This window comes from Macrobrachium nipponense, chromosome 2 (genome assembly GCF_015104395.2).
Source record: "Macrobrachium nipponense isolate FS-2020 chromosome 2, ASM1510439v2, whole genome shotgun sequence".
NCBI lineage: Eukaryota > Metazoa > Arthropoda > Malacostraca > Decapoda > Palaemonidae > Macrobrachium > Macrobrachium nipponense.
Genome location: NC_087201.1, coordinates 103217702 through 103233049, shown reverse-complemented (window position 1 = coordinate 103233049; position 15348 = coordinate 103217702). Strand labels below are relative to the sequence as shown.

Below are 15348 nucleotides of genomic sequence, written 5' to 3'. Positions count from 1 at the left end.
TACGTTCCTTCACAAATGGTATAATCTCTGGCTGATCGCTATTAACAATGCAATATATAACACAGCAAAGATAAAACTCGGTACAATAGTAACACAATATAATAGAAGCACAATCTGATTATAACACAAAGCAATTATAACGCAATACAGGAATCGCTCAGGAAAATGAAAATGAAATTAAATCAAGGATCGAGACTGCTTGACTGCTATAACCTGCACTTGCACATGACCTGATCAGAGATTGGCGTCCGTGTTCTTCAGGGTGCCAGTGGGGAGAGAAACTGGCTTCACAGTCAAATGGTACATAGGCTAGCAACAGCCATCTCAGAGGGCCATCAATAGCTCAAGATGCAGCGCGCCGATACTTGCTCGTTTGGAGAAGTGGAAGCGTCTAAGAATGGATAATCGGGGCTGAAGTCATACACCAAAAGATTTCCTGATGACCACCCCTTCACGTATTAATGACGTTCAAAGAATGCGTGCATATGTACAATGTACACATTGTTTAATACATACTTGCAAAACCACTCATAATTACAGGTATTATCTGTCATTGTACTCGAAACCCCACCTTTTAATTCCTCCTAGATGAAATCAAGTCTATTATCAAGATAATTATAGCTATAGCTTATAACATAACACGGTAATAAACACGATGAGTGAAGACACTAAGCAGTTGGCAGATGAATATGTCTCACAGCATGCAATACCTGCGCTTGCAAGCTAACACCCATAATCTCGTCCATCTTCAGGATCACTGTCATCTATGACATGTCCGTAAGATACGGATTTGTTTCCTTAATCCGGAAATGCGCATATGAGGTACATTCTTCCTTACGTAATATTATTTTGTAACACATCTACATGCATGTATGTATATATTTATACATACATACATACAAATATATATATATATATATATATATATATATATATATATATATATATATATATATGTATACATGTATATATATATATATGTATATACATATATACAGTATGCATATATTTACATTCAAATATTTTATTCATACATACTAATATATATATATATATATATATATATATATATATATATATATATATATATATATACACACGTATACATACATATAATATATATATACTATATATATATATATATTTATATATAAAAATTGTTAGGCTCTATTTCTTCTGTCTAAGATGAATTCTCTCTCTCTCTCTCTCTCTCTCTCAATAATAATAAAAATAATAACAAAAGGTTAAAATGCTGTAAAGTGCACATAATGCAAAGCGTCATGCAACAGGAGTTGCCAGTCAATTATTTTCGATCGTCATTGTTGTTAGATATCATACTAGAGTAAAATCGTAGAAGACATCACTTAAAAGATAAACATCTCCTAAAGAACAATGCATGTAAACAATGACCAGCAGAAAAAAAATCGAGAAGAAAGACGAAATAGAAGCTAAGGGATACAATATATGATAAATGACACACTGGCACATTAAAAGGACTCGTTCTTACATGACATACATAACATTCTAATGCAAATGGCCAGAGACAGAGAGAGAGAGAGAGAGAGAGAGGAGAGAGAGAGAGAGAGAGAGAGAGAGAGAGAATTTATTTCCAGTGAAAGATAAATTTTGTTATCGTAATGAAACCTTAGATTCATTCCGGTTAGGTTTTTCTATAGTGGATTAGACTGAATGAGGGAAAGATAGGAAATGGGTATATATTCCAACTATTCTTTCTTTCTTTCTCTTCCTTGCAGTTTTACTGCCAGAGACTTGAACAAAATAGCAATTGACCCAGATGTCAAAGAAGCTTTTGCAATCTTGACGAAACTACATGATGAACTAATTACCGTTGTAAGTACTAAAGATGATATTCAATTAGACATTTTAGGGCATCAGCAAAGCAAGCTTGTGAACAACGAGAATAGAAAGTTGTCTAAAAGCGAAAGTGTTAACATTAAAGCATGAGAAATGTTAACAATAAATTATAAAAATGATCGTAGTATATTATAGTGTATTTGAGGGCATCCTAGATATTAGGGTGTCACACACACACACACATGCATACATAATATATACATATATATATATATATATATTATATATATATATATATATATACATATATATATTATATAACAATGGGATACCACGGATTTACCCAGATGATCGCATTCTTTGCCTTGAATCATGAGCGAAAGTACACAGCATCGAATTCTTTGGATGTTAATTTTCTGACCACCGTATGACATATTATTGCCAAATGAATAAATGATGGAAAACCGGTTATGTGCATTCTCTTCTCTTCTCTGTTTGCTCCTTTTGCTTCCAAATAAAAAGCATATTTTTTTCTTTTACTTCTTTCAGGCTGTTGCCTTTTATTCAATCTAGTGTCCTTCCTTTGTTGTATGACGCATGTCTTTTTTTGTTTGTTTTTTGTACGATACAGACATAGTAATACATATATTATAATAATAATATAAAGAACAGTCATACAATACTATACGTAAAATGATTCATGCAAGTCTGTTATGTAAGCTTGACCCTGTCGAAGAAAATGGTTTCGTTCCTGCAAACCCAACTAGAGCGAAATACACCAGAATTTTAGGACCGATATTCCAGAATTGTGCTTTTCAAGCACAGCGATGCTTTCGGCCTCTCTGACAGCTCTTCAAAGGACGTGCGCACTAGGCACTTAAGTTGCTGAAACCTTTCCGTGTTTGACTTTACAATAGGAATAAACCATCCGAAATTCATTAAGTCAGAAAAAAAAAGTATTTTTTTTATTGAGTTTGGATGAGGTGCGAGAGCCCTTCCCGGATCGAACCTTCCTTTATCTCATAATGGTATCGTGTGACTCATATGATTTCGGCCACTTCGGTTCCTCTTTTGGGCCCGTTTTCAAGGTTAAAGTATACATCACCTCGCAAAGGGCATTGATGTGACTGGAAATCAAAGAAACGTTGAGAAAAGGTAAAAATGGACGGACCATAAATCAGCTATCAAGATAGACGAGGGAGGAGAGGCTCGCAGGACCATATCTTATTGTCATTCTAAGTAGCTCCCTGTGCACCGGTGCTCCAACTCCATAACAATTAGATTCTGTAACCCTCTTCACGAACAGAAGAGCTCTCTTGCCAATTCCTCCGAGTGTGTGTTCACAGCGGATCGTTCCAGCAACAACGTCATCAACAGTATGTGCACGTGACGATGGAAGTCTTGAGAACGAAGGAGGCGGAATGATTCGTCCTTCGCGCTCGCGAGTCTCTGGCTGGCTGACTGGACCTTCCTTTAACTAGGGGCCACAATATAGTCGACATTCTCACCCAGGGCAGGGCTGGTGTCGGGAAGATCGTTGTTGTTGCCTTAGTCTTATCCTTGCTGTGGAAGAGTTGAGGTCGCCTTTCCAAGATGACGGAGGGGAACTTTTCGCTAGTGGAGGTACGTGGTTTCTTTCACGCATAACGCTGCTATGTCAGCAGATGGGCCTATTAGAACTCACCTGCGGATGCAACGGTAATTTTCGTGACCGCCCCTCCTCCCGGACTCTCGCTGTATCTCGTGGTTACCGTTAAACAATTCGGTATAGTTCTGTGACACAAATATATCTAGCCATTTACTTTTCTTACAAATTACTGCTAGCGGCTGAGAGCTACAAAAGTGACCAGAACCCCACTTATCGTACATACAACGAAAGCTACACTGGATGTTAATAGCTTGGGTATTTATTCATGCGCCGGGTTATCACCTTCCAGCTTTCCCTCCTCTTTTTTTTTTCTGTAACTTGATCACTTCCCAAGGTGCCCTTTTCCTCCGATGAGTCCTTGGCCAAGGTCAGTTCTTGAATTCTCCTAGATTTTATCAGCTTAATTCTTTCAGGGTATTCATTTATACTTTCGTATTCGTGAAAGTGGAGAGAGACGTATATGTGGTTGATTATTTCTACAAATCCCTATGTTTAATTGTGTGTGCATGTGCGAGAGGAGAGAGAGAGAGAGAGAGAGAGAGAGAGAGAGAGAGAGAGAGTTCTGAGGACGTAAATGTAGGTGGTTAAATTTGTCAAATTACATGCATATGTGTATGCAAGAGTATTTGTGTGTGTGTGTGTGTGTGTGAGAGAGAGAGAGAGAGAGAGAGAGAGAGAGAATAAAACTGAAGAGAATAGGAGAAAGCACTGTTTCTGCTTACGATTATCGTTCGTAATCTCTCTCTCTCTCTCTCTCTCTCTCTCTCTCTCTCTCTCTCTCTCTCTCTCTCTCGTCAAGGACAAAGACGTCATTTACTGATAAGACTTTCATTGTCTCCAAAGTTGTTGTTCATGAATTGAATCTTTTGTAGACTGTATGATAAGCTAATATTAATACCACTTCTTACTTTGTCCTAATTCACAGACTGATTTTTTAAACGAGTGAATTCTCGTTGATTTCCGATTAACAGCCCGACAATGACCCGTGAATCGCTATAATGAAGCCAGTGCTCTGAACTGCCTACCAAATCTCGCTAAATAGCGTATTAGTCAATTCAGCATCCATGCCTTTATTTACTCGAAAATGGTTCTGGTGAGAATTCGTAAACAATTCAGTCAACTGTAATAGGAAAGTTTCAGTACAAGAACTGTCTGAGTTTCAGTACGAATTCGTGGAAATGCAAATGTCAAATAAAAATGAAATTCTTCGAGTACAAGAACACACGGATTTTCAGTGACAAATTATATGATAACATTACATTGGAAAAATCTAAGGAAACATTTCGATGATACCAAGCCAACTTATTTGCCGAGTGAAAAGTAAAAGTTTGGGAAACGAATAAACTTAATTTGTTAAGCTTCGGACCCAAATCCGAGACATGACTATTGTTTCCCGAAGGGGCCAAATCACGTGCTGGCACAAGGCCAGCTGGATCTGACAACAATACAAACAATGTTTCCAAACAAAGACTCAGATTACATTGCACTGTCTTTCGGTCACGCCATTAATCGTCTCTGCTCCGAAAAAGTTAGTTTGGTTGACGGGTAAAACGAGAGAAGACAACGTAACGTGAAGCAAGCAAGATTAGTTGTATGACTGAATGGCAACTGATAATAAAACTGTGCTTCGTGTCTTACTATTATTAGGGGTTCACATTCAAATAGGAAAAAACTGAAATCCTCCAAATTGTTGACAGAAAGGAATACTCGTCTTAATATGCTGACAACTTTGATCATTGACACCATTTGAATACAGATTTATGTAAATAAAAACATAAATGTGAATGCATAACATGTACAAAACAACCAATAAGGCAAAACAAAAACAAAACAAAAAAATAACGAGATAGGCAAGAATATCTGAGTGCCATCTTTAGTAAAGTACCTTACTTGAGGGCCACGGTACAGGGGCTGTGACACGGCCAAGGTTTGCCAATGAAGGTTATACTAACCTAAGGGAAAAAAAAGTCATCAGACATGACATGACCGAGGAACAATAAACAGGGGCACTTGTGCAGCAGTGAGCTCATCAGACATAACTGAAAGATGGATGTTCATCGTAATGAAAAGCATCTTGCCAAGATGCTTTATGAGCATAAAATGAAGTCACCATTGCATACAATTGAAGTATGAACATCTTTGGTTTCAATAAATTGCCATAAATATTATATAACATGAAAATGGACCCATTACTTGCCTCTCACACCATGACGTTTCTTCAAAACTGACTGGGCCATGTGTATAAAAGTGGCCACTAAGTTTAAAATCTCTGCAGTAAAATGGTTGTCTGCGGAATCACATTGAATTATTTTGGCTTGGGCTACTAATCTGGAGATTCTGTGGATGTGAATCCTGATTTTCGAATACAGGAAGTGGTAGTACTAGTCAACGCACTGAGCCCAGAGGACCGTTCATTGCTACGTTCCTATAACCCAATTCTCTATCGATCGCACTTCCATCTGAATAAGTTCCTTTCGTCTTGCATATGATTGCCAATTCGGGAGTTTGTTTTCAAGCTTTTATAAAGAAACTAGTTACTGACTCATATAACACACGCAGAATGTTCAAAGAACAAGAACCTACGCTGATACGAGTTTTCCTTATCTATTTTAAATTCAGCAGCAAATGAGGCGGAGACCACAGTGCCCTTATCTAGGCCCGGGCATGGCACACACAAGAAAAAGGAAAAAGTATGCAAAAAAGCTGATCATAGCCCATAGGAAGCAACAGAATTCTTGAAGAGTCAGACACCCCAGAATAGGTGTAGAATGACAATGACTGGCATAAAGGGAAGGGCTGCATCTAAAATCAACAAACATCTGGCTCTGGAGCCGGGAAAAATTGGCCAAAATTTATATTTCTTGGACACGTCAGGGGTCCTTGGTTGAGGAGGTAACAGCAGCAAGGCTCAAGACACCTTGTACCTCAAAGGGGTCCAAGGCCATAAAAACAAATGCATCTACAAGACCGGCAACAAAGGGATGATAAACAGCAAAAACACACCTCTTGAATCCCTAATGAAGTAAGAGTAACTGGTACTATCAAGCATTTTACGCAGACGAGCCTGAGGTCACCTTTTGTTTTTGACGTTTCTGCAAATATTAATACACGGGTACACCAACAAAGACGCAAATTCACTGATTTATGTATAGGCTATAAATGACTACGTCGGGTGCTTTGCCATCGAAAGCTAGTACTTTTTGTATTTACTCATTCATGAAGTTAAATTTATCGAATAGTCAATTAGGAATTTTGTCTTTGGATATTTTCTGTTGTATACACAAAGCAAAGGGGGCTTCACTCGATAAGTGGGCATATTTACCGTCATATCTCAAATAAACTTAACATCACTGACAACGAATTTATTAGCAAAACACAAATAAGTATCTGTAACCAACGTTTTCAAAATATTCATATTTCATCATGATCCCCTTTACATGAGAACAAACACAATGAAAACTCCTCAGACTCCTTATCATCAAAGTCAATACTTTAAATCTTCAACGTTCTCCTCTTGAATCTGATCGGTACAAATTACTTTCATCATGATATGAATCACAGTTTGCTAACACCTGTAGTCTAATACCAAAACCGAAAAGTGTGAAAAATTAAAGTACACGCATTTGTTCGTGTGTACGTAAGCATAATTGCATGTATTTATATATCATATTCACAAGCATGTATATCCCAATATGTGAAAGCGCTTCACTTATTCAAAACAATTTTGCATAAATTTTATTTAGTCTTCACATGGGTAAATTACCTTAGGGGCATTCAATTGCCATCCCTGTCGGGCGTGTTATAAATAAATAAATACAATCTTAACATTCATCACTTCAACGGTTCATACGCAATGACACACATCCTATTGTTAAAGTAATTCCTCACGCGATAATAAGTGTCAGTGGCAGAAGATATCCAAGTTGATTCCATGCGTGTTTATGCTTAGGCTGACAATAAACCATATCAGGAACAACTCAGAAACGTAGATCACTTTGTGTCATGTTTCTCTTGCTTCAAACAGATGTTTGTGTCACGCACTGTTGTTGACAGTGAGCGCAGTAAGTGAAACTCACTGGGCCTCATTCTTGTTTTCCTGAGTAATTTAGATTTTCGGTCCCTGACATTCAAAACCCTTTCCTTGACCTTATGTGATTGGAGACGCAGACCTGAATGTTATCTTTCCAAAGTTTTTCAGGGAAACTATCTATTATCTGGTTCCAAGGTTTTCAGTTATTTTTCGTCAATTAGCTGAATGAGGCTTCTTTTTGCACTTGCTTCAGACTTGATAATCTCACTATATGAGCTAAGTGTAGAAGTGGTGCACTTTTCTAGTGTCGTACAATAATCCCTGGGTGCGTTGGGACTAGTAGCTTTGCTGCTGCTTTTGACAGGGTTAATCGTGTTGCTGTAGTTTACAAACTTGCATGAAGCAGGAAGAGTATTTATTAGTACCATCGTTGAATTTCTAACTGATGGATTGCATAAAAACATGTCTTGACGGGCACTATGAAGATTATAAGACTGTAATCTTTATTGTTCCTCAGGGTAGTATTCTTGGTCCACAGCTGATTATAAAATAACACATGATAAGCGATTTAGCCTAGAAAACAAACTGGCTGCTCCTGCAGATGTTGCTACATTATTTGCATCAATCCCTTCTCTTGTTACAGAATCTCGTCATATACGTTTTGCTAAAATTTGTGCATGGTGCAAATTATGAGTAAGAACTAAACCAATATATACCTCCCATTTTGTTGATAAAATGTCTGCAATTATGTGCACACTTCAAATTCTAGGCGTTATTTTCCACAGCAGAATCACTATTGAGTTTAAGCAACATATCTAGTCCAAGTCTTCTTCAAGGGCACAAAATATTGGCACATTGAGAGTCTTTCAAGATTTTAGAGGACCTGTCTGTCCTGAGGAAGTGGTTTGGTTATTTTATTGTCCAGTGCTTTGAATATTGTTCCTTGGTTTGGTGTTCAACATCTGCCACGCATCATAAATTGTTGGATAAAACTTGACTGCCATTAAATTACTTAATCTATTTTCATCATTCTGATCATTCATTGTATTCAGATCTTCCAATACTTGCGAATCTACAAAGTAGTACTAGACATGTATTTAGCTATGAAAGTCCTGCCTTTTCTTTCGTAGGTTCATTATCACGGACTTTTAGAAGCTTCGTTTCATCTGTGACCAAATTTATGGAGTGATTTTCCCAGCAATGTAGCCGATCGTTGGCGTTTCTCCAGACGCTTTGTTTCGATGCCTTCACATTGAGCATGGCTTGTTTCATCACTTTGTTTTCTTTATTTCTGTTATACATTTCATACTTTACCTCTCTATTTCTTTTGCCACACTGAGCTGCTGGTAGCCTGTATTTCTGATTGTGATTGCAGCTTGGCTAATATACATACATACATACATACATACATACATACATACATACATACATACATACATACATACATACATACAAAGTATAATCATATATATTAGTATATATAAATGTGTGTGTATATATGTGTGTGTCATGTAAGAGAGACGGGATGACTTCAATTTTGGCACCATTGCTGGCAACTTTGAGGAAAGTTTGTGCGTCACGATGCTGGAAAAATGTTAAAATGCGTTTATGCATGGGACACCTCGAAATTCACTGAGTAAGATATCAAACGTTAATTACAAGAAAAACAGTACTTTCCAGATTTCAATATCATGATCATCATTGCCTCCAACGCTGCGAGGCACAAAGGGCCTCTGTCAAACCCCGCCTCTCATACCATTCTTGCCTTTTGTCTTCCACAACCTCCAGTCTTCTCCAGCCTCCTACTCTGTGTTCTTTCAAGTACACGGCCACCTTTGGTCTTCCCACTCCTCCAGTGCCCACAAGAGCCTTTACCAACAAGATCATATTTCGGGTGACCATATGAGAGAAAAGGAACAGGTACGGACGGGAGAACAAGAAGAGGGAAGTGCAAAGAAAGGGAATTGAAACTAGATAGATGAATAATTAAATGCAAATAAGGAAAGAGGGAGATGGCTCTTGCCAATCCATTACGCTTATCACTTTAATCTTTACGGTTTATTTAAACCCAAATGGGGTAAGCGAAGTGTAACGTGCCACTTAATACGAACTCGATTAAAAAAACTTTTTTTTGACCAAGGCTCAGTGTGCTAGATAAAACGAGATAGCAACTAAAGACTCCCATCTAGAATTGAATCCGTTGCTGCCGTGGTAGGGTTTGAATACTACATAGAAATAACGTGAAGTGTCCTACCTAGTTTTACCCCAAGTATTGTATGTATTGGAAATTTATGTTATTCACCTCTTTCCTTTAATTCTGTCTCTACGTTATAACGCCTTTCTATTATGTTTTTCCTTTTACATTCACTGCTTAACATTACATTCTGGAGAAAAACGCTTAGCGAGGTTGAGGTGTGAACTCAGTACAGGGTCCGGACTTACTGCCTCGACCATCATTTATTATTGAAATTATATTAATCAGTGGGTGTCCTTCTAAGATTTTATTTCAGCATTAACTCTTTCTGTTCTTACCATGATGTAATGATCACTCCAATGCTACCGAAGGAAGACTTCGAAGCTATTATTTACTTAGCTGTTCAGGTCACTGATGAACGAATCAAACATACCCCTTACTAACTTTTAAATTCCCCAATGGCTATGTGAGTGTGTGTGCGTGCCTTTATTTTTTTATGTTATTTTTATTTATTCATTTTTTGTTTCAATAAGAACAGCTGAACGGATCTTGACATAACGGGAGCAGATATATTCATTAGGTCGCTACCTCATGAAATCAATTTTCGAAGAAATAAGGTTCAAGTAGACAGTTTTTTCCACAGAAGTCGTCTCCTCCATAATAAAAGTCAGGACTTTTCGGCAGTTTAAATGATTTGTAACTACTTACATATTTGTAGTGAATTGATAAATTATAAAATTCCCATAATCTTAATACTAGTATTTCCACCCTTTTAGGTCAAAGGTCAGTGTAACAGTCGAGCAGGATCACTAGGAACTGTTAAGAGCTAAAAAATTATAATTTTCAAAAGTACACAAAGTGACCAAAAGGTCAGTGGACAATGTGACATTTCACACTCACTCCTATATACGTTTACTTGAAGGGCCATTGAAAGCAAGTCCTCGGTAGCGTGGCTAGGTCAAGATCAGACTTCTAACTGCATTTTTACGCAAACTTTTAAAGTGGCGTCGCAATAACTACGGTCGTAGACGCCGAGGTTACCGTCTTACACTATCTAGCGTCTGATCGGAGACCAAGGTGTTCCCAGAGTGATTTGGGCAGCGGGTATTCCAAATAATTATTACAATAATCGTGAGTCTCGTCAAGCGCCTGGATTCCTTGGTTTCGCTGCCAAGGAAGTTTGCAATGACTGACTTAAGGGACAACCAGACAGAGTCCAGCAGGATTCAATGCATCATCAAAACTACCCTCCTTGATGAGTTCCCTTGTGTGAGGACCATCAAATATACCTGCCTTAAGTTTCTCCATGCTTTTCTGTTGAAACTTCTGATGGAGGAAAGCAAATCATCTACCGTCCCTGTCCAATGCCTTTACAAAGTTCTTCATGAGAACGAGTTTGATGTGGAGGGGTGGAAGCAATATCTTCCTCGTTCCAAGTGACTCGAAGTTCAGACATGCGATTAGAAGCTAACAAAACATAGTCATTCATTTCCTCTCCATGGCAGCAATGAACTCGAAACCAGTTTAAGAAACAGGGTGTAAATTTTCTCTGCGTTCGTCATTGATTGTACGATGAACTGAAAAAACAACAGGTAGCAATATATGTCCCGTGCCCTTCAGGCAACTTTGTACCCACAGCCTCTTAACGTATTATGTTATTTTGCTTGCATACATCACTCACCATCAAGTCAATAATCATATTTTCCCCATTTCCTTTGCGCGCACACACACACACATATGTATATGTATATATATATATATATATATATATAAATATATATATATATATATATATATATTATATAGCTAGATATCTATAGCGCAGGTTTGGGTGTGCTCTACGTAATCTATAAGTGGAACAAGAACATGGGAACAGCAAGACAGTTACTAAGCCTTTTCGTCTTGTCAAGACAAAACTGCGGCAAGAGAGCTTAGTAACAGCTTAGCTTTCAAAGCAACAAAATGCATTTTAGCTGAATATTATTTCCATTCATCTCTTATCACTGAAAATTACTTGTGTACTTACACGTGTTTGAAACCGTATGTATATACATACTACATACATAACATAATTTTCATACAAGTACATTACACATGTCACTCTTCTTTAAGCAGAACTGCTCTCAATGAGATACTTCAAATAAGAAGAGGCAGCTCAAATGACGGTATTATTATGCCAAAGCGATAATATACTGGAGACGCCTCTGTGGTGTTGGGGTGAAGGATGGACATTTTGTTTTCAAGATTAGATCTAAAGATTTACGCGGCCTTCATATTCACGACAAAACAATTCAGATTTATTCTAATGTGGAATTATTCTTATACTGAAGAGTGTTCTTATACTGAAGAGTGTGAGCCTACCTTCTGGAAACTTGGACTAATAACGCGTATACTAAACCTTCCAATAAAAGCTAGGGTTAGAAAAAAAAAATATAACGCATTCGCCACTTTGTTTGATTCTGTCGGGGAAAAAAAAGTCTGTTAGCAAACAAAATGATGAAAGAAATGCACGGAAAAGTCGCAACAAAAACTAGGATAGATAAAAGTAGCACGCATCACCATTTCAGGAACGTAAAGAAGACAACAAAGGGTCACTGCATCATTATTTCGAAAGTCCTGGCAGTGTCTCGACGCTCACTTTGCAGCACATATATAAACAAGCTCTATAAGCAATCACGTAATCCCACTTTACATGGTTGCAAAGCAGTTCTCTCTCTCTCTCTCTCTCTCTCTCTCTCTCTCTCTCTCTCTCTCTCTCTCTCCAACGCAAAGGAATGGGCATAATATACAGTACACTCAGATACACAGGCACTGTATGCAAATAAAGACAGACACTAGGTAGGTAGATGGACATAAAATAATAATCCACATTTAACCCATTAATTTAGAAATCACTTGATCTTGGATATGTCTTGTACCCAGAGGGAATTATGTATGATAATTCCAAATTGAAGTATATTCGATATTAATGGATTTTCTTTAGTTCAATAACAAAGTATAATTATGTCATGAGTACGGTTACTGATGACCCCTGTCATTATATATATATATATATATATATATATATATATATATATATCATTACCGTGATTCATATACATATATCGAGCTACAAATGTCCTTTAATATCTAATTCGTTCTACCTCGGAATTAATATATTTTCATATATGTTTACCCGAAGGGGAATTTTTTTTAGGCGATAATAGATTTGCCGGCTCACGGGCGCGAACCATTGACACCTTCAAATCCAGGACGACAGTGAAGCCTTAACCCACCCCACCACCGCAAGAGGATATAAGTTTATGCCGCCTCCCACCTCAAATACCTGTCGCTCTCAGGTATTCGTAGTTTTGGAGACTGCATCAAACCCCCTCGACCTCGGTAGCGTTGTAGTGCTTTTGTCCGCACATAGCCATTATATAAGTCATATCACATTACTGTGATTCATATACATATATCGAGCTACAAATATCCTTTAATATCTATTTGCTCTACCTCGGAATTAATATATTTTCATATATGTTTACCTGAAGGGGAATTTTTTTTAGGCGATAATAGATTTGCCGGCTCACGGGCACGAACCATCGACACCTTCAAATCCAAGACAACAGTGAAGCCTTAACCCACCCCGCCACCACAAATACCTGTTGCTCTCAGGTATTCGTAGTTTTGGATTTGAAGGTGTCAATGATTCGTGCCCATGAGCCGGCAATTCTATTATCACCTAAAAAATTCCCCTTCGGGTAAACATATATGAAAATATATTAATTCCGAGGTAGAGCAAATTAGATATTAAAGGACATTTGTAGCTCGATATATGTATTTGAATCACAGTAATGTGATATGACTTGTATAATGGCTACGTGCGGACAAAAGCACTACAACGCTACCGAGGTTGAGGGGGTTTGATGCAGTCTCCAAAACTACGAATACCTGAGAGCGACAGGTATTTGAGGTGTGAGGTGGCATAAACTTATATCCTCTTGCGGTGGCGGGGTGGGTTAAGGCTTCGCTGTCCTCCTGGATTTGAAGGTGGCGATGGTTCGTGCCCATGACCCGGCAAATCCATTATCGCCTAAGAAATTCCCCTTTGGGTAAACATATATGAAAATATATTAATTCCGAGGTAGAGCGAATTAGATATTAAAGGACATTTGTAGCTCGATATATATATATATATATATATATATATATATATATATATAGTATATATATATATATATATATATATATACTATATATATATATATATATATATATATATATATATATATATATATATATATATATATATATATATATATATATATGTATATATATATTATGTACATGTGTGTGTGTATATATATATATATATATATATATATATATATATATATATATATATATATATATACACACACATTTGTGAATTTGTGCGCTGGAGAATGCGTGAAATTATGTGCGTGTATGTGTCATTTAGGAACAAAATTTCTTTCGACCAGACGCCAATCCCTCCAAAAGGAACAAATTTCGTAAATAAACAACGCGACGGTCAGTACTTAATTTTTTTTCTTTTAACATGTGAGGTCAGAATGAAACCCCCGAGAGAGACAACTCCCCCAGTTGTGCAGTGGCATCGCATAGCTACAGAGGGAACTCTAAGGAAACAAGTCGACAATCTTCCATTTTCCATTTCATTCTAGACGAGACACCAATCCCCCCCCCCCCCACCCCCCCACCCCCACCCCACCACCACCCGTGTTTTGTGGATATCAAAGCCTCATTTCCATGACTTTCGCCACCAGTCAATTCACCATTTTTTCGCTGTTCCTCTGTTTACCAGTCATAATCTCCAAGTGATACCCACTCCACACCAGTCCATTTTCTCTTCTCTCTACATAGCTATGCCACTTCTACGTATATAGCGTCATTAGTCTTATTTTCCCGTGCCTGCCTTTTTTTATCACACCTTTACATCTTTCAAAAACTCATTCACCATTAGTTTTCCTACTTCACAGCCAATTAACTTGCGTCATTTCTTCGTCCTTTCACTCTTTTTCTACTAGAACAATTCATTCCCTAAGGAAACATTAGCTGAAAATCTCGTATTTTCTCTTTTGGATCCTTAGATGCCACCTTTTTCAAAAGTTGTGCAAAGCTCCAGCTATCCCTCTTGTCTACCCTATTGTGATTCCCCTTTCTAACAAATGATTCCTTATCTGTAATATCTGTTTTTAACGCTTGAAGATTCTAGGATAAAAAGAGGAGGTCATCGTCTCCTTAAAATTTTCCCGAAAGTCAGGGGAAAGCGTAGGAGGGGGCTCTGCAGCCTTACACGGGTCCCTGTTCGTTCCCCCGGTGAGCAAAGGAAGATATCATCAGTTCTGCAGAACGGGAGGTCCTCTACGGGAGCCTTAGATTTTTTCCTTGTTATATCTGCGATGCTTTCCATGTTGTATCGGTGTCAGTTCCGCCCCAAAACTATCACAATGCGACAGCTACAGATTTTCCCTCTGCTGTCTATCGAATTCTTTCATGATAAACGCTTCATCTAGAAACGTCCTAACCTTATCAGAACAACAATATTCTTTCCTTAATAATAAACCCTCGGTCCTTTGTCGCACTTTTTCAGTCAAGACCCTTTCATATACCTATCCAATTATACTGAACTCTTCAGTT

At 37.7% G+C, this 15348-nt stretch overlaps 1 protein-coding gene across 2 annotated transcripts in view; it reads left to right on the top strand.

Moving 5' to 3' along the window:
• The first annotated feature begins 3252 nt into the window (after positions 1–3252).
• Positions 3253–15348, top strand: part of LOC135220868 (aminopeptidase N-like) — a 72584-nt gene continuing 60488 nt past the window's right edge. The window contains exon 1 of one of the 2 annotated variants that reach the window (XM_064258455.1): positions 3253–3438. In XM_064258455.1, coding sequence (XP_064114525.1) covers positions 3409–3438 — 30 coding nt within the window. In that variant the 5' untranslated portion in view covers positions 3253–3408. The remainder of the gene's footprint in view (positions 3439–15348) is intronic. The other variant, XM_064258456.1, reaches the window with a different exon arrangement.